Consider the following 22620-nt stretch of genomic DNA (forward strand, 5'->3'; position numbering starts at 1 on the left):
GATTTCGAAAAAAGTTGAAAAAAGAAAGTGTTGAGGGGTCCCTTTAAGTCAGCAGGGTGCACTCTTTTCCCGTGTTCTTCCTAACGTGTGTCGTGCACCCACAGTGTTGCCCCAGTGTGTCTGCGTGTCTTGTCGCCCTGTTTCCCCGTGTTGTTGTCGTGCTTCCCTGTGTTGAACCCTGTGCGTTCTCTTTCAGGAACACACCGACAGCAGGCTGTACTGGGACGACCCCCGCTTAGGGGTTTACCATGTAAGCGGCCTTTGAGCTCAGCACATGCCACCGCCGCTGCTGCCTCTGGCCTTGCTCTGCCCGCTCTCCCTCCTTTGCATTTGCTCTTGGTTCATGCACACCGCTCCGCACGTGCACATTAGAATCTAGCCCTTGCATCCTTGCACTGCGCTGCTGTCCACCGGCTTTTCTCTGCGTTTTCTCAGTTTTTTAAACGTTGATTTTTAGCCGAGCCTTACAAAATGTCCCTCCCTAAATGTCCGACCTACCATCCCCTAGGGAGGCTAAAAGATCTCACTAACCAACGAGAACGGTGCTCCCACAGAAGTCCTCCCATTAAAGCAAAAAAGCTTCGGTACTACGCAGTTATCTTCCTATCAGGTGCTCAGTGGGCGTGCGAACGCATAGTGAGATTGCAATGCATTTGCCATAGACGGCACAGCTTCGGAGAGGCAACAGTACGCCAGCACACGTTGGCAAACGCCGCTGTCTCTTGTCTAATTACCGGTTTTAGTGAGCCTTGCAGTGAAGATAATTTTCAAATCCTCCGGAACAAATTGTTGTTGGTTCTCTTTTTATTTCGTGCTCGAAAATTCTGTTGGGTATGCAAGTCGACTGTTTCGCTGCGCAAACGATTCTCAGGTAAATTAAAACTAACCGACGAGGTTTTAGGAGTCCTAAAAATGCTTTATTTTTTCTTACTCGGAGCCTAAACGTTTCAGTAGTCAGTTGGCGCATTTCTTGCGACTTGCCTGTTGGTCTGTTTTGCTCGGGCCGAAGAGCCCTCGCATTGCATGCGACTTTGAAATTTCAAGCTTGCTTGTTCGAGGATTAATGAATATGACATGAAGCTGTCATCATCGCCATTAAATAACGTTACACAATAAAGCATGCGCAAGAAAATAAATAAATGCGAAATAAAAAAATTCGCACCTCCGCTACTGACACGTATTCCGATAACCAATCGTACGCACACCGAGCAGAGTGAACTGACAGTACATTTTTTTCTCTCTAACCAAAGCACCTGGTTTGGCTATTTAACGTATTAGAAATACTAAAAAAACATGTTCATGCGGCCAATAGTACAAAACACCGTGTGCGCGACAACGGGAGACAGTTTTGTGTACACAACGTGTTTTTAGGGGCCAATTTTATTCTCTTTCTTTATTATTGTCTCTGCCTATGATCACTCACGTGCCATTTCATTGCAGGAGTGCTTTTTAAAACTATAAACTCCGAACAAGCTGTGTTCCTCGTTCTCCTAACCCTTTTTCTGATTCTTCCTCTTTTCTTGTGAAACGAAAGAAAACGAACAAATTTACACCCTATATACCCTACGCCGACATGACTAGGTTGATCATAGAGTTAGCGTGATCACTAATCATGGTTTTTGTCATCGCCTCCGCTGATTCTGCGTAAAGGCGAAATGGGGAATAACCCAAAATCGGCGCATTTTACTGAATCCAACGTGTCTGTTCGAGAATCCGCCCTCATCGTCCCCAGTAAAAGAAAAGGAGAAAATTGGGGTAAGAAATGACTGCGGGCTTAGATAGCAACGGACTAACAACTAACGTCTGTTAAACTGAAAATAATGCTTCGCTTTCTCACCAGAATCGTCTAAAAACAAGCGCCACGATGTGCATGCCGTATAGCGTAGACTGTCGCCTTGTGCTACCCTTTCCACTGAGGCCTTCAGTGTACGCCACTATCGACGCCTCTGATGCAAGCCGGCGCTCATTCTTTCCTTCGTCTGGGACCGCGTCGACGCTCCTTATTCAGATAAGTGATGCATGACCATTTCTCTCCTAGGCTATCATTATCATCTCCCAAGAATGGTCGGCAATATTCATTATCGACACGAGGCAGTGTTCGCCAACGAGGGGGCGGAGTGAGTAGGAGAGAACGGAGGAGTGTTTCAAAAGACGGAACAACAGGCACCGCTACAATTGGGAAACTATACGGCGCAAGTCGCACGCGGGGAGGTACAGTATATCATTGGTGTATTGTCCTTGTCCATGTCTTCGTCCACTTGTACGGCGGTTTCACAACATGGCGCATCAACCGCCCCAAGACAGCCTCTGTAGTGAGCTACTCCTTTCCTAAAATAAGAAGACCCGATAAAGTTCTGACCTGCAATCGGAAAAGGGTAACGCTAAGGACAACGATAAAAACAACGGACGGATAAAGGGGTAAAAGGAAATAACAAGAAGCTATTATTTGCGAGACGCCATATCCAGGATGCAATGCCGCTGCTGTTAACGCGTAAGGATGTTAGAGCGTAATTTTAAGTTACCTCTTCCAAATGAAATCAAAAGTCAATCAGCATTGAAAAAAAAAACCTAATTACTGGGTTATATATCTAATGATTATCTTACATATAAAAACCTAATTGTTATCTTACACCTAAAACGGGTAATAATACTTTTACACAAAGCAGCATCATACACCTTTAGTTCATAGGGTACCAACTGTAGTGAAATGGATTGAAGAAAAAAGAGCGCTAAACACATGGCACCAAAACGAAGAACGACGACATAGATGCGACGACACAGATGCGCATCTTTGCCATCGAGCCTTGATTTTGTGTCGTGTTTTTGGCGCTCTTTTTTCTTCAAGTGGAATGCACCAATTAGCCGGACAATATATTTTACAAGAGTAAGCAAGCCTCGTATTTGACCGACAAAACAGCCATCACACGACTGAAATAGTGAAAATATCTCAAGTGATTTGGTTCCTACAAAATAACGGGTACAGGGAAAAATGTGGCAGGCAACTTAATGTCGCTCGTGTTAATGCGAAGGCCTCAGAAAAACACTATGTAAACTAAGCAAACGCGAAATAAAGGCCCACCGCCAAGTTAGTGCTGATTACCCGCCATTAGTGCACGTCCAGTAGGTTTAAGAAACGCCCGGATAGAGCGGAGCGAGATTCTAAACGCACTCTCTCTGGGTAGTTGAAACGTGGCAGATAGCATCCACGTAAAGCCGGGACACGCGCAGACTTTTCGATATCGAATTTCTCCCGGTAGAGCAGCAACTCCGGGAATGTCTTCCACATGAACTGAGACAGGCTGCAGACTATCCCTACTACTCTATACTCACCACCGGGTTTCGCGAACGTCTCCTGTGCTCTGTTTTTGACAGCTGCGGAAACTTCATCCCTATTCGCATACAGCACCGCATCATTTGAGTAGGTCTACTAAAGGCAACAACACGCCGGCGAGTTATTACTCAAGCGCCGTCCAGCCAAAGTAACCATAGACTATCAATCGAATAAGTTCCAGAATTTTACACAGACAACCACAAATCATCCCGCAAGCCTTTTTTTTTATAACGTTGCTTCCTTGTATATGGTATGGACACCATGCGCTTGCATAAGGCAGTAAACGCTAACCGGCGGTGAGATCCGCTTCCATAAAAGGGGTGTTTTGCCATAATAAAAAATTCGGAGATTTCTTGCTCTGCCGTTACTGACGAGGCTGTATCACGGGACATTTCTTACTTTTTTTTAAGGCAATGCACAAAGAGCTTGGCGGCTTACAAGACGTCATGTAACAAGCCATCACAGCATACTAGCTTGCGGTGCGCCTCTATTCAGCTTTCGTATTTTGCTTTGAATTTATTTTCGCCCATATACCCATAACAATTTAGTTTGACAACACAGGTGTGCACTGTATTAAAAAAGACGGTGGGCCACTGAAGCTGGTTGTGTCTTTGTTAAGGCACCAAGATAACGAACTATCGGCAAATAACGGGTTGCTCCTCAATTTGGGAGGCTTATGTTCCAAATACAAACTTGTTGTTCTAGAACCGAGGACACGGGTTCGATACCCGGCCGCGGCGGCCGCTTTTCTGATAGAGGCGAAAAGCAAGAACGCCCGTGTGTACGATATTTCGGCGCACGTTAAAGGAGCCATGAAGGCAAAATACAAGTTTGTTTTATTCGAAAGATTTCGTGTTTTATAGTGCCCCCAGGGCTTGTCCGGATGCAAGCTATGTTTTGTTCACTGAGAAAATAATCAATTTACGTTAAAATTTTGATTTTCGCGCTAAATCGTGTGTTTGCGTGGTCTGCAATGACATCACAGGAACCGACCGCTCTGCAGGCGAATGGCAAGCCTTGTTTACCGCTAGTGAACCTAGATGGCGCCACCATACCTTGGCAAGCCGTTTTTTTTTGCCTCTGGTTTGGTTTTTACCGCATTTGAACCTGGCTTGTTTTTGTTCAGGGAGAAAATAATCGTTAGGTGAAACAGAGTGCTCGCTCGACAAATATGGTCGCGTAAGACACCGTTGCTTGCGTCAATCGGCCAGTGTTTTCTAAAACTACCCCAAAGCCGCAGTACCAACAAAGTACGCGCAGTACAAAGTTCGCGCAGTACCAACAAAGTACGCATCGGTACTTCTATGTTTACGCGTGCTTTCGTAACTTCCTCTGCCGGTCTCGCCATTCTTACAGCTTTGAAAAGGATGTGGCCTAAATTTAGCGCTAATAGCCCGTTCGGCAAGCTTATAAGCTCTACCTAATTTGCATTTGCTTTTTGCGGCCTCCGCCAATCGCAGAGCTGGCTGGTATGACATCATAGGTTCTGTTACGGGAAATGAACGATTGAGTCGCATGGCCTTTCCCTTTTTTCCTAATTATACAGCTTATTTGAGCGAAGTTTACGGTAAAAGTGGTGTCAGTAGGATTCTAACAAGTGAATATTTTGAATGAACCAAACTCGTGTTTTGTCTTCATGGCTCGTTTAAAGATCCCCAGGTGATCAAAATTAATCCGCAGCCCTCCACTACGGCGCGCCTCTACCCTACAATCAATCAGACATCAATTGTTCTAGAACGAGCAGTTTATAGTAGATATAGCACACAGCTGACAATTTTTCGTACCGTCTGACCAGCCTCAAGCTGCGTTCCAAGCACACCAAAATAGCACAGCTAGAGAGCGAAACCCGTTTCCTTGCGGGGACGCTGGTTGAGTGTATCATTCCGGTCAGTTTAGCTGGTGGATGGGTTTCGCCGCGTAACAAGATTTTCCATTTTACTGAAGTAGGAGGGAAAAATCGGAAGATTTGTCACATTTACTCTGGCGTTCTGGGTCGGTTACATCCATGCCGGCTTATATCCCCGAGTGATTGGATCAGATTTGTAAAGTAGCTTCTATGGTTTCATGTTTTTCTGAAGCTCTCTCCACCTTACTGTAACGTCCTGGCGGCACACTCGTTCTTCCCGTAAGCAAACGCCTGGGAAATGTTTGGCACAGGTATTTCCTGTGTTGCTTTCGCGAAAACGCTTCCAACGTGTTTTATTCAACGGCAGACTCCTCGAAGTGGTATGCCACCCAATTTAACTCTGTCCCAAGTTCAAATATTATGCAAAACATACAGTATTAAAACTAGAGCGGTTACGAAACTGCCTTTTCGAAAATGGTACGGTGCTTTGCATAAAGCGAGCGTACTGCCTACTTGTAGCACATACATGCCTTTCGCATGCTGACACCATTTCGCTGTGAGCGGGCCAGGCAACTTTGTACTGTTGGAGTGCGAAGTCTCCAAATCAAGGTTACAAAGGGAAAGAGTTCCGCGCGAGCAAGCACACGCGTCACTATAGCAACACCTAGGATAGTCGGTGGGTGGCGCTGCAGGCGCGAGCATTCGAAGTGCGTCGTCAGCTTACGCGCACGGCTAGCCGGTGCTATCACCGCTCTAGCGCTATCACTCCCATTTAAAATGCAGAAATGACTTTCAATTTTTTTATTATTGCGTGGGCAATATCTGGGGCATGTCTGCAAAATTATCACGGCGCTCTGTTCATTTCTTCGTCGCTCTCTAACCAGAATGAGTGATAGCGAAGCAGATAATGACAAGTGGAGATTACACACGACGAACCTTTGGAACGCTGGCCACGTAGCCATGGATACAAGTAGAAGCGCGGAGCGCCAGCTGCCGCTGCCTTGACGGGTCTTGTGACTTCCGCGACCGATTGTATGCGTTGTAAAATTGAGTCTGCAGCCAGTGCGGGTAGCAAAGGAGAAGAAATGGTAATGACGCCGATGAAATTCCGATCCTGTTGCGCAACGCAAGAAGCGAGAGCCAGCCGGTGCAGCTGCTAAAGCGACTAAGCGTGGTCATTGAAACAATACGCTAAGCCCTGTTGGCACGACGTACACCCGGCGTCAAAATAGGCCGGGGCACGCGAGTGCATGGCAATATGCATTGCCGCGACATCTGACGTTGCACTTCTGGTGTCGAGACATCGATGTGCGCGTGCGCGTCCAACCACGCTCGCTAGCCTGTCTTTTACTTCGCTTCAAACGGTAGCGCTGATCACATTCAGAGCTTAGCACCAGGGGTCACTTTCTTTGCTCAACATGTCTTGCTCGCACACGCTTCACCGGCCGAAGGTGAGAGGGAAGATGCGTTGCTCGCCCTGCCCTGCTATGACCGATAACTAATCTTGCCCGTCTCGCGATGACAAAATTGTGTCCCACATATGCTCTCCCACTTCGGTATTTCTAACAGTGACGCTGTTCTTGTGCTTGGCTTGACTACAGCCTGTCCTTGTATCGTTTTACGCTCCCTCCAGAGTTTCCAGCAACGCGTTTGTGTTTACAGGTAAAGCCGACTTTATGAAGATCGGCGGAAGCTTGGTCTTTGTAAGCTGGCCTTCCGACAGCGCCTGTAGCGCAGCGAAGCATGGAAATCTACGGAGGGAGTATGATGAAAGAAAACGGCTTTAGGTAATGTGTTATTAAATGTATGTAAAAACAAGTTCAATAAAACTATGCTGATAGGACGATTATACCGCTATGCCGAGTTTCGTTTACTTGTCGTTATTAGGTAGTGAAGTTGTAAACGTTGGATAATTAGTTTGTTGTCATTATAACGCAATCTACGGAGAGAGATTGCCATGTATTGGAGAAAACAGTCGCAACTGTGGCTGCGCGCTGTTTCAGTAGATATCAATCACAATCGGTGGAACGAGTTGTAATATTTTTTTCTAAAACATGCAATTGGTTGTTAACTAAGAATGAGCCCACAAAAAGAATACGAACTGAAGCGAGAAATAATCTATTTTATGAAGGTGTGATGAGACTTCACCTTGCACACGTTCTAAAACAATTAATGAAGGGGAAACGCGAGAAGAGTTCAGCGTGTTCCTGGGTTTGACAAAAAATTAACAAAAAATTCAGTGCCCTTCCACTCAGTGAAGAAGGATGGCCATCAAAGCTGCGGTGCCGAGCCTCAACGTGAGCTTTGACTGGGTTCAAGTGGTGCACGAAGCAAAACACGTTTGTTTGTAATTTGCGATTCAGCATAGCTCGTGGTTAATTGACTGAATGAACTTTTGATTGACTAGAGTTTTCTTCCGGTGGACAAACATGGGGCTGTCCGTTTCCCTCCCGTAGAATCCCATATGTACTGACAGCGGACGAGAATTGCACAATATTTACAATTTCACTGTGAACCATGCAATTTTGAAAAATATAAAACCCGGCTTTGTGTTAGATTCGTCTTAGCGGCTAATTGTCATATAATTTCTTTCGGTATAGTTTCAATGAAATAAGCGTTAGAGCCACTTTCTGTGATGGTATTCTTTCCGAAGATTGACTTGATTCACTGTTCAACAGTCGACGCGGGAAAGCCATCTTACAAAGATCAAGCTTACAACGATCCCCTTAATGTCTGCTTCACCTCCTAACACAAATGAATTGCTTGGAAGACATTTGAGGGAACAGCCCTTTGGCGCCATTCTCTGGGCTCAGCCGCGTCGGCGTCGTCGTGACCGAGCGAACGATGGGAAGGCCGACAAGTGAAGGAAAGCAAAGGAGGAGAATGTCGCGAAATTGCGAGGGGAGTAGGTTCGCCGTGGTGGCGCGAGCCTGCGGTCTCCGAAAATGTGCGATGGCACGAGGCGCTCGACGCTTGGAGAAAACGTGAGGGGGGCGTTCACGCGGTAGCCGTACGTAACTGCCGTATCGTGCGCTATGGACGTAAAAAAATGGCGTTTTACACAGTTCGGTTGGCTGAGACGTCAAATGACGTCATTACGTAAAGATATTACGACGATTGCGACAACACTCTGAACCCAGCCTAAAACGCAGTTCTTGTCTACATCTTGTCTACATTGCTCTATTGCCGGAGACGACCTGCTGGATCCTAGCCATAGACAACTTTCCTGTAAAAAAAGAATGCAGTATTTAACACTAAGATATATCAGTCCCGTTTCCGTGTATCCTTTGTCAGAGCAGCGCAGAGCGAGCAACGCATCTTCATCCTCGCCCTTGGCCGATGAAGCGTGTGCGTGCAAGAGGGGTTGCCCAAAGAAAGTGGCCCCTGGCGCCAAGCGCTGAATGTGACAAGCGTTGCCGTTTGTAGCGAATGAAAAGACAGGCTAGCGAGCGTGGTTGGACGCGCACGCGAACATCAGTGTCTCGACACCAGATGTGCAACGTCAGATGTCGCAGTGATGCATTGTGCCAAGCGCTCGCGTGTCCCGGCTTATTTTGACGCCGGGTGTACATTCAAGAAACGGGTGAAAAACGTCTGGGTGCGGATTTCTGAACCCGGAGCAAGGCGTGCATTCCGGTCGCCTCCCTGTGTGCCCGTCGCTTGTGTCTGTCGCCTCCATCTGTCCTCTGTCGCTTTATTGGCGCTACACGAAGTAATGGATTACCGCTACCAACTAGTCATAACACAAACTCTAACGAGCCTCAAGTTTGTGAAGGACAGAGGCGACATAGTCCTTGCGAATTTTTCGAGATACACGAAGAAATTTCAAAGCATTTTTATGCTGTGCGAGTAAACGACAATTGCAGTCTTCCGTCACCACATTTCCCTTATTTTTAACGCATACGGCATGAAGTCAACGTTTTCTTTCTAGCACAATTGAGAAACGCGTCAAGATTTTGCTGCTTTCGTTGTTTTTCTTTGTCTAACTTCATCGCATCGTAGACTGCGGCTCCTTCCAATAAAAACTCTGCTTTAATAGTGCGACGGTTCTCCGCTTACCTTTAATGTTAATCGCCTCACCCCCATTTCTTTACATTTTATCCTGCGAACACGCAGTTAAATGTTGGAAAGTTTCTTGTTTTCTTTGTCGTAAAAACAACAGTTTGCAAGCGGAACTGAGCATGTGGGTTTTAAGCATATTTACTTATAAATATATGTTGTAACTGAGAAGACAATTAATGAAAAAGGTTCTAAAAGGATTTTTGCAGACAAAGCCACCTCATCGCACAAGTTGCGCTCATCCTTTGAAGTAAATTTATGTATGCGAAGTAACTGTTTATTTGCCAACTAATGAAGAACTAACTTAGTAATAATTGAAAGGTCCCGAAATTATGATTTCCAAATTATTTAGGGAGTATAAGGGTGAGTCATAGCCAGGTGGATTTTATAAAAGATGCTACAGATACTCCGACACTGCAGCAAAAAGGATATGCAGTCTTGGGCTACTGACTTTCCTAGGTCAACTTAACAAAGTTCCAAACCGGCACAGAGGGTAAGTGTATTTGTATCTCCGGAAACACCGCTAATGCGTGAAACTGGGCTTCCATTGTGACAAAACGGTTACTTGAAAATCGCGAGGGGGAAGCAGTTCTAGATAACACAATACACGCATCCATGATGAAGAAGGAGGGCAATAGTACACCTTCGTCTTATAAACCACGTATCGGTATATGTTTAGATCGCTCGTAGCTGCGTTTACTTGGTGCGCGAAAAGTCGCCACATGCGTTTGTTCTTCTTTTGCGATTTGGCTCTTTGTAGGTTTCACGATCGATTGGGCGCCCTTTCAGCGGAGGTTGGACGTACTTTTGGCTCTCGCGCTTCTCTCAACTTTTTTTAAGAGAGAGGGCACATTTTTGAAGGCTTTAAGCATATTTTTCTGGACACCGTTATTGAGTCTGCTGAGGAAGACCAGCATTAATTTGTTTATTTTCTCTTACCCTCCCTCCCCATTCCTTTACCCCATCGTGACCAGTGGTCATCCTTTTCTATTAAGGGTTGTCTCTCTCTCTCTCTCCTTTGACAAGTTATAATTGTTGCTATCGTCACTGAATACATCTGTGAGTTTGTTGTGCTTCATCTACCGGACAGCTGTCATTATTGTGGTCACGTGTTAATCGCAATTAGATCACACTTTTGAAACGAACACACATCGCACTTCTGTTCAGACCAAAGGTTGCTAGATATAAATACATATATATATATATATATATATATATATATATATATATATATATATATATATATATATACATATCAAGGTTGCAGTCGTCATTGCCAGTGCTATTCGGCTTTTTTTCGAAATATATAATAGGGCCGAATGACGTGTGCTTGTCACGTTTCTTTGATTCATTGATAAATAAGCGAAAATATAAGTCGAGAAAAAATCCGCCGTTTTCCGGGAGCGGGACTCGAACCCACATCTCCGCATAACCGGTGCGGTGCGTTAACCAATTACGCTATCCCCACAGCGGCTTCTCTCTCGACTTTAAAGCGGGGGTTTATATTTACAAGAGCTCTGAGGCCGGTCAACTAGCGCCGCCCCTCGACTACCGCGGGAGACGTAGAGCGTCTTCTTTTTTCCCAGCGGCCGCCACGTAGAACGTGGTCGGAGGTCGGGGTTAGCAATTGGCATATCCGAACTGCTGGAGCCAGTGCCTCGTAATGCATGTAGCAGAACAGAGAGATACGGGACGAGGGACTCGGTAAAGATACATATCAAGGTTGCAGTCGTCATTGCCAGTGCTATTCGGCTTTTTTCGAAATATATAATAGGGCCGAATGACGTGTGCTTGTCACGTTTCTTTGATTCATTGATAAATAAGCGAAAATATAAGTCGAGAAAAAATCCGCCGTTTTCCGGGAGCGGGACTCGAACCCACATCTCCGCATAACCGGTGCGGTGCGTTAACCAATTACGCTATCCCCACAGCGGCTTCTCTCTCGACTTTAAAGCGGGGGTTTATATTTACAAGAGCTCTGAGGCCGGTCAACTAGCGCCGCCCCTCGACTGGCAATGACGACTGCAACCTTGATATGTATCTTTACCGAGTCCCTCGTCCCGTATCTCTCTGTTCTGCTACATGCATTACGAGGCACTGGCTCCAGCAGTTCGGATATGCCAATTGCTAACCCCGACCTCCGACCACGTTCTACGTGGTGGCCGCTGGGAAAAAAGAAGACGTTCTACGTCTCCCGCGGTAGTCGAGGGGCGGCGCTAGTTGACCGGCCTCAGAGCTCTTGTAAATATAAACCCCCGCTTTAAAGTCGAGAGAGAAGCCGCTGTGGGGATAGCGTAATTGGTTAACGCACCGCACCGGTTATGCGGAGATGTGGGTTCGAGTCCCGCTCCCGGAAAACGGCGGATTTTTTCTCGACTTATATTTTCGCTTATTTATCAATGAATCAAAGAAACGTGACAAGCACACGTCATTCGGCCCTATTATATATTTCGAAAAAAAGCCGAATAGCACTGGCAATGACGACTGCAACCTTGATATGTATCTTTACCGAGTCCCTCGTCCCGTATCTCTCTGTTCTGCTATATATATATATATATATATATATATATATATATATATATATATATATATATAGAGAGAGAGAGAGAGAGAGAGAGAGAGAGGAACTTTTGAGCGAAAATAGGTTAAAGGAGCGGGGTGGCCGCCGGCACAAGTCTGGCGGCGACAGTAGCAGCTCTGTCCACGAGTAAGGCTTGTACTTCGGGTGAAAGCTACCCAGCGCTCCCTCCCACTGCTCGTCAGAGGGGATTGGAGGGAAGGGGTCAAGAGGGCAGCCCCACCTAGAGTGGGGAACTGTAGCACGGACACCACACGCGGGGCAGTCAGGTGATGGGTACAGGGAGGGATGAATGTGGTAATGTATCGCCCTGCAGGGGAGAGTGTGGGTTTTCAGGAGTCGCCAGGTACGCTCTTGTGAATGGGTGAGTTCTAGATGTTCGGGGGGATATTTACGGCGGGTGAGGCGGTAATAAGTGGCAGTATTGTGGTACGTTGTCAGCCTATCCCTGGTGGATCTGGCCCCATGGTAGGGGAAGAGGCTGGGGCCCGCTCGGATCCCGAGTCCTCCAGCAACGTCATGGGCTGCCTCGTTTCCCGTAAGGCCGGCATGGGCCGGGGTCCATATCAACTCCACCGGGGAGGTTGGGGGATTTTGTGATAGAATTTTGAGCGCAAGCGGCGATATGCGTCCGCGAGCAAACTTTTGGACGGCAGTTTGCGGTTGCTATGGAGAGATGCATCAAAATTAACAAAATTTACGGCTCAGATTACTCGTAAAGTACAGTGTATGACTGATTCTGTATAGTCCTCCCAGTATATGTCGTATTCTGTATGCCTGACGACGATTTTTTATGCCTTATGTGTTCCACGAAACAGACATCTAAGGCTTTCAACTTAAAAGTACGCACTGACCGCTTTAAAGAGACGCCAGAATAAAGGCCTCTAGACACTAGCTGAGTGGCGGGGATAAGGCCTGCCCTTCTTTCAAAAGATCTTGCAATAGAACAGTCTTTCCTTCATCCTTCATAATTTTTTTTTGTTGAAGAAGATTGCATAAGGTTCTATGTCTCTACCCACGAAGATAGCAAACAGGTACGCGCATAAAAACAGATATAAACTCGAATTAATTGTCTTGCCTCGAGAGCTCGCCCGTACACCCAAAATAGAATGGAACAATGAGCCTACATCTCCCGCTCAGAAGCCGGAGGGGGCGAAAGGAAACCGCTGCGCCGGCTTGTATGTTTCTATGCGTTAAAAAGTATATCAGAGCGCAGCTTTAACTTGGAACGCGATAGCGATCAATTACACTAAATTAGCTCATAAACGGCGCTCTGTAGAGGTCGTTCCTAATTTTAGCCTTCAGTCGTTTTTAATGTCTTCTTTATTGCGATGATAACCGTTTTCCGAGAGAATTTGTTCTGTTCTTGTCCAGCTTAACTATTTTCCCCTCTGACTACCATGGAGAAGAGAGTAATTACTACAGATACATACATAGAAGCACCAACATTTTCGTCCTCTCTTGCCACAACGGCTTTCCGATATGAGATGATATTTACAAACCCAAACAACGAGTCGAGGCCGAGGAAGTTCCTAAATCCGGCCATTCGATGACACCTGGCGCTTTATCTTTCCTAGCGCTGCTTGCTTTGTAAACCTAAGCTTTGCCCTTTCCAGCTGCTCGTTGCAGCAAACCTTAATGGCCTACGGAAGGGAGTCCAAGACTGTGATCAGGCCGAAGAAACAAATGATGAAACGGGATGGGGTGAGAGAAGGGGACAGGCGCTTTCACCGCTCGCTTCGCCTTCGTTGCACTCCTCGTCCTTCAGGGAAAGGGAGGCGTGATTATCCTGGCATCGCCTTCTTAATTCGGGGCACGAACAATGCTGTCTCCCGCCTATATATAACCAACCCGCGAGCGTCTGCTCCGTTGTCATGTTCCGGTGGCGCGAAAACTAAACGTAAAACAGAACTGAGGGAAGCATTGTCGTATCTGAAGCTGAGTCACGTTTATATACGGCACTTCCAACTGTGTGCGGAAGGAGCCAGCTTGGAAAAAGCGAGATGATGCCGGCTAGAGCAGGAGAGAGAGAGGGTTTGCTTTGTTTCCCCCTTCCCAGTAGCGGCTGTGCCAGCGATTGCAGTATAATCGCGGTGCCACGTGGCCCGTTGATATATCACTCCACGGCGAGCGATTGTTATTGCTGTCGTGTTCCGTCGGTGCGGACGCCGTTGTTTTTCACCCACGCCTCGAGGAGTTTGTTCCTCCTCCATCTTCTCCTCCTACTACTACTTCTTCCCCAAGCGGCGAGAGTGAGGAACGCCAGGCCGGAGGGTTGAAAAAACGAAACGTGGGCGGCAGTTAAACGACAAGAAGGGCTGTCCAGTCGGCCCGACAGCGCCGAGATTGATTTTGCGATCAGGGAAGTATAAACTGTTGCTCCACTTAGTCAGGTTTTGTAACTCCCCCCTGAAACGACGAGCTTATAAATTTATCCCTTTTATTTTCTTTTCCCGCACCTATTTTAAGTGTATGCAGCACTTGAAAAAAAAAGAACTATGGGGGCACGTAAACTGCATTTATTATGATCTGTAACTGCGAGACCATTACGTTTCTTCAAGTTTCTCCCAGAGCTTAATGTTACGACTAAATTTTGTGGAGTTTAGATGTTTTTTATCTGTCCGAGTGTAATGTTGCTACTTATGGGGTGGCAGCAACGCAAAACGCCAAACCGGCCATATTGCGATCTCTCAACTGAGTTAAGCTCAACTTGAGTCATAAAGTGTATCGTCCGCGAAGCAGTGCTCAACCACGCGCACAGAGCCATGTTTCGATTCCCTCGGGTTCAAAGTACGCGCTTTAAGACAGCCTGCGCCATCTAGTGAATTGCCCACGAGGCAGGGCCCAACAAAGCGACATGATGCGGTGCAGCCAATGGGAATTTGCGTGCCGTTTGGCCGCCACGGGTATGTGATGGCGGTTGGGATTTTTAACAATGAAACAATATAATAGTTCGCAATAAAAGAGTTTACAGTGAGACATTGAGCTTTAGAAATCTTCTAAGCTATTGTAATTTTGTTCACTCAAACATTCCTTCACAGGCATCTTGTCACTAAATATAGCGGGTAGGATAGGCACCGCCTTGTAAATGTGTGGGGCGCGGCTTGCAGTAAATATCCTAAGCCCACTGTTATACTCACGGCCTGTTACCTACACGCCTGTAACAGGGCAAGGCTTCAACTTCAAATTTACACCCCGACATAACACAAAATGTGGGGATGAAAAAATGAAATCGTACCCATTAGGGCATCTCCAGCAAGAGCTTCCAACTTCTGTGCGACCTGACCCTCCTTCCTGCGCTTTATTGGTAGCAATTCCCAAAAGCGGTTTCTCTAGATTCTTTTGGCCGAATACCCTGTCAATTTATCCTAGAAGACGTGTCAACGTTTTCTAATTGCGGCAGTGGTGCCCAAAGGCTAGTTAGGAATTATAGGGTAAAATTGTACGCTAAATTATCAGAAGTAACACTTGGACAGCAGAGGCTGTCCTTTTGAACGTCTTCTTCGAATCAATGTAGTTTACGTGGTATCCCTAGTGGACACCTTACGATGTGCGCACAGTCACCTTTCTATAAGTCTCCACCAGAAAAAGAAAGCTTACCGTACTATGGCTACAGGGCGCCTTCATGGGCAGATGCATGTCTGCCTATCGATTCCGGCCACATGCCTTCAAGAATACACCTTAGTAATGCAGTGTGAAAGCGCTCGTTTTTGTAGCTGTGGAGAGCTGGCAGCATCCAAACTTCGTAAAGGCATGACGTCGCAGCGAAGCAAAACGCTCGTGGCCGAAATTATCAAAATTAATACAATTTTATTTAAATAGGCATTAAGGAGGCATCGAGGCGAACGATAATCAAAAAGGACCATTTCCCACATGCGACATTCAAGAGCGGGGAAAAAATGCAGAGAGACATATGCTTTCGCACATAGGCGAAACCAGATGCGCGAGATTTCTGTTGACATCACATGCAAAGGCAATTGGCGAATAGTGTGCGACGTTCGGAATGCAGCTGCCGTCATCACCAGTCAATCTGTTGAGTGGATATATGGCATCACCGCCAGCCACTCCAACTGAGTGGGTACGCCAGGAGAGACGTACAGTTGGTTACGCCATCCTTTCAGCTTCAAGTGACGTCACCTCTTGTGACGCCACTGCAGTGCAATGTGTAACCAATGGGTGTGGATATAAATACATATTGAATACTGCAGTCAAAGAAATACTGGAACGACAGAAAAGACTCGTAAACCCCCGCCACAGGAAATGAATTACGTAGACGGTTTCGTTGTTAGACTGCGCTACACCTCAGCAGAAACGGAACGGTCTCTATTTCAGTTGGCCAAACGTCATTCAAAACGATATATCGTAACAAAAACATAATTTATGGGGTAGTCAGGAAGCTTTTATATGTATTAGAACTTTTCAAACGCAGTTTATTGGTGCACGAAATTTATTTTCACAGTAGCTCACATCACCTCTGAAAAATGTAATTCACAAATGACGGAACGGACCTCAGTAGCTCAAGAGTCCTGGCGTCACCTTTAGTCTAAATGGTCATTTACACAATCGGAGAAATTGTTCGCAACGGTCGTACACGTCTTGCATGCGGCTACCCTGCGCGCTGAACAGAACTCCCAAGCATTCTATGACGTAACATTTGCGCACAACTAAACACGTCTTCTGGAATAAGCATAGGGCATGTGACGCATGGAGAGAACTCCTTACCCTGCCATCGGCATCCTCCTACGCTCTGCGCACTATGCGGGAGCTGCCCGAGTCAGATTTCGCTTCTCAAATGAGGTAGCCTGTTCTACTGCCCAATGAAAGAGCAACGGCGGTGATTTCCCTTTTGGCGCCGCGACTGCATCCTGTAGCGATCAAATTTGTGCCTCGGAAAAACCCCACGACTGCCGCCTCGCGCAACACGATGCCTTGCCATACGCGTCAAGGTTTAGGAATATTCCGCGCCGGATTGAATCGTAGATGTAGACAGATGGGCCTGTAGCTATTCTTGTGTTAAAAAAAGACACTGCGAAAGCGGGGTTGCTCTTGCTCCAGTTTAATTTAGAATCTTAACTTGGGTGGGGTTGTTTGCGCACAGCGCGTATGTGTCCCTTACACTGGTGTCCAAAAAAAAAGAAACGTAAAGACGGTAACGCTGAAAAATCGGCTTTCGCGATAAACGTGAAAATAAGAAAGCACCGTCCTTTGTGGGTGCCCTAAGATATCACAGTAAGCCGGATCCGGGCTTATACCCCTGCCACACGGCAAAGTTAATGTGAATCCCATCGAATGTGAATCGTTCCAAAAGACGTTCGTTTGCTGCCACACGAAAAATGTAATGACATTCGATCAAAATGACATTCGGGCCCTAAAGAGATTGCGGAACCCATTCGACTGCGTTCTGCCACCAAATGTATTATCTCGACACCAGAGACTCGGTGGGAATTCACACCCAGAAACGATCACTAAAGCGTCAGTGGCATTATAATACGTTTACATGCATATAATTCTTTAGTCATTTATTTTTTATACCAAACAAGCCAAATAGAGAAAACTGTAAAAAAGAAAACTGTAAAAAAGAAAACTGCTAGTTTCGCTACTGGGCCAGCCTCAGTCGGTGTGGTGGGCGCTACTGGCCACGTTTGTTTAAATGTTCCGTGCTGGTGCGATGGCAGTGTTTAACCGTGTTCAATAAGTTGATGAAACTGTGCTTAAAGTACATACAAAAGTGCAGTAAACATATTTGAGCTCTTTTCGCTCAGTTTTTCCAAGTATTGAAGCGCTTACTAAAATATTTCCACTACGCAAGTTTTTACCCATCGCAACTGCCAACATTTGCAGAAGACATTAATTTTGGCCGTGTAGCAGCGCGTCAAGAAAAGAGCATTAAGTCGAACGAATGACATTCGATGGGAATGTCATTAAATGTGCCGGGTGGCTGAGGTACTAGTAATAGGAACAATAACGCGAAGCACTTGCGCATTTCCGACATCTCATGCGTAGAAACCATCAGTCCACTCCAGAATTTAATGCCGAAGATCGGTCTGTTGGTCAAGCCACCCTTTAGAAAGAATGCCAACAATCTTTTTTAGATGTATAGAAAAGAGTTTACAGCCCGGAATATTTCTTGTCCGTGGACCGGAAAGCGGGGCTGCACAGGCGGCCAAGGCTCGAGAGCCGAGCAGGGTAGAACGAACGATAGTACAGTGGGGCAGAAATAAAGCGCAGAACATGGGCACGTCATGTTAGAATGCGCGGGAGTGTTCCGAACCACGCGTCTGCATATATCGCAGTGTTCGTTTGAATAAAGAATAAGCGAACTGGAGTCACAAAAATACGATGGATGGACCGCGGCCTCCGCGATGAAAGGGGCGCCGCCAACCTGATGGCGGAAACCATGGATAGGCACGGGTTTGCAAAATGAGGCACGTACCAATTGCATAAGTTGCTGTTCCCTACACAGTCAATGCAGTAGAAGTGGTTTTGCCTTCCAGAAAGCATTTTCTGTATATTTTCAGGTTTTGAATAAAAAATCCAGCAATCTACATATTTTAGCATTTACATGAAAGCCCTCTTTACATATTTGACACGTTCCTCTGCTTGCTGCCCTTAACTCAACCGTTACTCTTCCTTCGACAACTTGCACGAAATTCTAGGGTTGTACGGCTGCCCGAAGGGACTGTTTTTCTGATAAAGACGAAATGCAAAGCCGTCCGTGGGTCAAACATTCGGCGCTGAGGCGCACTTCGTGGCCCAGGCGCTTCTTAACGCGGCAAGCTTTATTTCAATTTGAAATTTTCAACGGCTAGCATACTGTGTGTACCGAATAAAACAGGTTGGAACACTATGAAAAGCGACAAGCAAAAAGACGTTTTTGCTTGTCATTACCCGGTCGCGCCACTTCCACAAGCAGCTCAGAAGCTGAATCGCCTATCGCTTTTTTTTTTCAGTCGGCTCCTGTATTTGTGTTCCAACAGCGCATGCAAATTTGTGAGCCCATTGTTTACACGAGTAGTTCATACGCAGTAGCCTTTGAGCATCGCTTCGAATAGTGTCACTAGATAAGATACAGAGTACCGTCACTGAGGCACGTAAGGGAGCAACGGCGGCCATTTTCGTCTTTATCAGTGTTGTCAGGTTGCCCCACCTGCGGCCTCACCACAAGATTTGACGAGGCCATTTGTAAACAACACTGCCGAAGACGCAGCAACACGGCATCTTCGGACACACTTCCGCAGCTGAAATGCTCTTCAGCGAGTCATCTTTGATTCGCATTCGGAACGGCCCCAGTCGCGCGCAGCCGCAGAGCGGGGAGGACAAGCTGAGACTACCACAGTTGGCCGACAGGAAACGCATAAACAACAAAATGGCGATGCCCATGAACCGTCGCAGTGTAACCAAATGTCACGTGATGCGAACTGACCAATGATGACGGCGGCGGCACGGAACAATAGGAGAAAAGAGTGCCGATGCTCTGTAACCTTATCTAGTGACACTAGCTACGAAAGCATAAATTTCGACCGTGTTACAGCAGCAGTCAAATCAGCTTACACGGGGGGAGCTCGTGAATTAACTGCTTTTACGTGACATATGGAATGCTTGCTGCCCACTGCATCTCAGAAATGTGGCTTTCAAACCTATCCACTCCTGGATGAATTCCACTTGCAACTTAGCTAGAACTTGAATGTCTGCATCCGTTTTTTCAGCATCTTTTAAACGGCACCAATGCACGAGTAGCTGTCGGAAAGAGTGAGTGAGTTCCCATTCACATACGTCCTGCCGTTACCTTTAAGCTGTCTGTATATCAGTAAACGGAACCCCTTTTAGAAAGCGGTATCCAGACCCAGTCTCTGAAAGTGGCAAACGCGGACATTTCCTCGGTCCATTCACGTCACTCAAACCTGCGTGACGTCAGCAGCTGTCGCGGCCGAAGTACCCTGCTGCGCGACTGTCACAGCCCGAGGTCTTTGTGTCGCATTTTCCTGATTATAAATAGAAAATGCCGCAGTCGTTGAGTGAATGAACACAGGTACACCGTTGAAATGGTTTTCTTACGGGCAATACGCGGTCGTAGCTAAGGGGTGTGGGTTAAACTGGAAACAGGCGGAGAAAAAAGGGATGAGACGGAAAAGGAACAATAAGCATTCCACCATGTAGTCGTGGAACGCTGTTTATCGCTCTGAAGGCTGGCTTTCAATCTTACGTCCAAAAAGAAGAAACACTAGGAGTCTGTCTGCTCCTGTCTCGGGCGAAATCCAAAGGTCGCGACTTGGAATCATCCCTCAGAGAGCCTTATTCGTTCGTTTTCTTGTTTTTGTTATATCGTATGCTTAATTTCTGGCAATCACTTTCACAGCTAAGATAACACGGATCCGTCCCCTATTAAGGCTTCCGGAATAATTGACCGTTGGCCCAATTTGTTTTACCTCCTAAAGGGCTCATCAGCTTGACGCCGTTATCATGTTCTTTTTTTTTCTTTTTTAGAAGGCGTTTTACTGATAAGTTAATTGGCTGGATATGCCTATGTTTGGATTCTGCGCAGGCTTATAGTAATAAAAAAAACATTTCAACTATTTTTGCGATTACAAACGCAAATGGCATCACGCTGCGGATGTTTTCAAACAAATGCATCAAAACGCTGCTAGACTTGGTCGTATGTATCGAAACAAAATTCCTGTTGTGGTCTAGCACCCAACCGTAAAATGCATGGTTTCAAACGTTGGTCCAGGTTATGTGAAGAATCTTTCCATTCTTTATCCTCATACATTTGCCCAAATTGGGAGATATAACCGAACGAAATTGCCGTTCTGTGTCGCCACAACAAAATTGCTTTGTTTAGGGATGCTGTTGGCCCATCCAGCCTCATTAACAAAAGAAAACAGTAAGCCCTATATGATGCACATTCGAATGTCCGTCTCACCAGTTATAAATAGGCAGTAAACATGGTGCCTTTCTAACCAAGCTTAAGCTTCCTACTCCAGGTACCATACTATCACTATTGCTGTCGAAGAAACGTTTTTAAGGTTTCCTTTCAAAATACGATCGTTTGAAATTGGTACTCATAATTATTTTATACTATAAACTGCCACCAATGTCAAAAGACCCAGGGTAAACTGCAAGAAAAGAACATATTATGTCTTGTTTGTGACACAAAGACTACTGCCTTATTTTTGTAACGTTTCAGTATTGAAATTTAGCACACTTTAACGAACCCCGCACGGGGCACCTTGAGTAATCTTGGTGACGGTACTGGCGATACCGCGGACCCCGAGCCCCCAAACATAAGCTGGATCCAACCGTGGCGATGTGTTTATAGGTGGAGGGTTAGAAACCACGAACGGTGGCCGTCGGAGCCCAGGTCAAGCTCCGGCGGATGGGCTCCCTGTCTGTTCACCAGGCAGGGAGCTCCGGGACCTCTTTGACTACCAGGGTACGGTCAAAGAAGAAAGTACCCCCGTCTCCCTGCTTTTTCCAATGCCATATGGATAAATCAAAACCCCCCCCTAGACGTGATCGGCCCCCTAAAAGGGGCCGCACCGAAGTATCTTTTCCTTCTTTGCCTTCTATCTCGCTCCCAAAGCCAGATAACTACCCTCGTTTTTTGATCATTGAATCTGTAGACAAATCGAAGCCGGTTTCCTCTCAATCTGTATTTCTTGTTTCTAAATACCTTGAAGGTATCATCGGCAAAACATATGATGCCAAAAAGCTCAGAACTGGTGAAGTGCTAGTTGAAGTTAAAACTCAGCAGCAATCCACAATCCTCCTGAAACAAACCCGCATGGCAGATCTGGAGATCAGGGTCACACCCCACCGCAGCCTCAACAGCTGTCAAGGTGTGATCTCTGAGGCAGATCTCATGTCCGAGACCGAGGCCGACCTTTTGGAAGGCTTAAGGGATCAGGGCGTCACGGCTGTAAAGCGCATATCAATACGCCGAGATGATAAACAGGTAGCAACGAGACACATTATCTTGACCTTCGATCGATGCACTCTTCCAGAATTCATAAATGCCGGTTACATACATTGTTCTGTCCGCCCATACATCCCGAACCCACGGCGCTGCTTCAAGTGCCAACGGTTCGGGCATGGCACAAACTCCTGCCGCGGCCGCCTTACCTGTGCAAAATGCGGCCAACATGACCACCCATCCGAAAACTGTAACACCCAGAGTTTCACCTGTGCCAACTGCCAGGGGCCCCACGCAGCGTGGTCCCGCACTTGCGAGAAATTCCAACAAGAAAAGAAAATAATCAATGTCAAAGTAACAGAGAACATCATCTTCCCAGAGGCGCGAAAGAGGTTCGCCTCTTTCCCCCTGGGGAGGTACGCCGACGCAGCTCGCCGGGGGGCGGAGCGGCGTCTGGTTTCGGCGGGGACCCAGTACCGCGAGTCGGACTTGGTCCCGCCCCCGCCCCCCCTGGGTTGCCTCTGGCAGCCCGACCCGCCTCCGCACCGCTCGCTGAGCCAGCAGCGGTTGTGGTGGCAACCTCTTCTGTCGGGACCGGTGCTGCTCCCGTCCCTGCCTCCCCGTCCTCCAGTGCGTTGGAGGGCGCCATGGACACCACGGGCCCCGCACCGGCTCCCACCGCCACCGCACCGCCCGTGCCACTTCTGGCGCCCCCGACACTTGCGGCGGTGGCGGTTCAAACGAAGGGCCCCCGCAGGGGGTCCAAGTCCGGGGGGCCCGGTTCGACGGGCACACCCAGGACATCGGACGATGAGATGGACGTCGGGCCGTTCTTGCCTGCGGTGCACCGCAAGGAACGCGTCCCGACGCCAAAGCTTCCCGACAAGCCAAGAAAG

General features: G+C 47.0%; 1 protein-coding gene across 1 annotated transcript in view; it reads left to right on the top strand.

The window, feature by feature from the left end:
* LOC144144862 (uncharacterized) overlaps nucleotides 1-22620 on the top strand; it is a 665482-nt gene that overhangs the window by 236446 nt on the left and 406416 nt on the right. The window contains exon 2 of the mRNA XM_077676352.1: nucleotides 197-250. Within this exon, the coding sequence (XP_077532478.1) occupies nucleotides 197-250 (54 nt within the window). The remainder of the gene's footprint in view (nucleotides 1-196; nucleotides 251-22620) is intronic.

Source organism: Haemaphysalis longicornis, unplaced genomic scaffold (assembly GCF_048455015.1).
Source record: "Haemaphysalis longicornis isolate Haplotype H1 unplaced genomic scaffold, Haemaphysalis longicornis Haplotype H1 scaffold_7, whole genome shotgun sequence".
NCBI classification, from domain to species: domain Eukaryota; kingdom Metazoa; phylum Arthropoda; class Arachnida; order Ixodida; family Ixodidae; genus Haemaphysalis; species Haemaphysalis longicornis.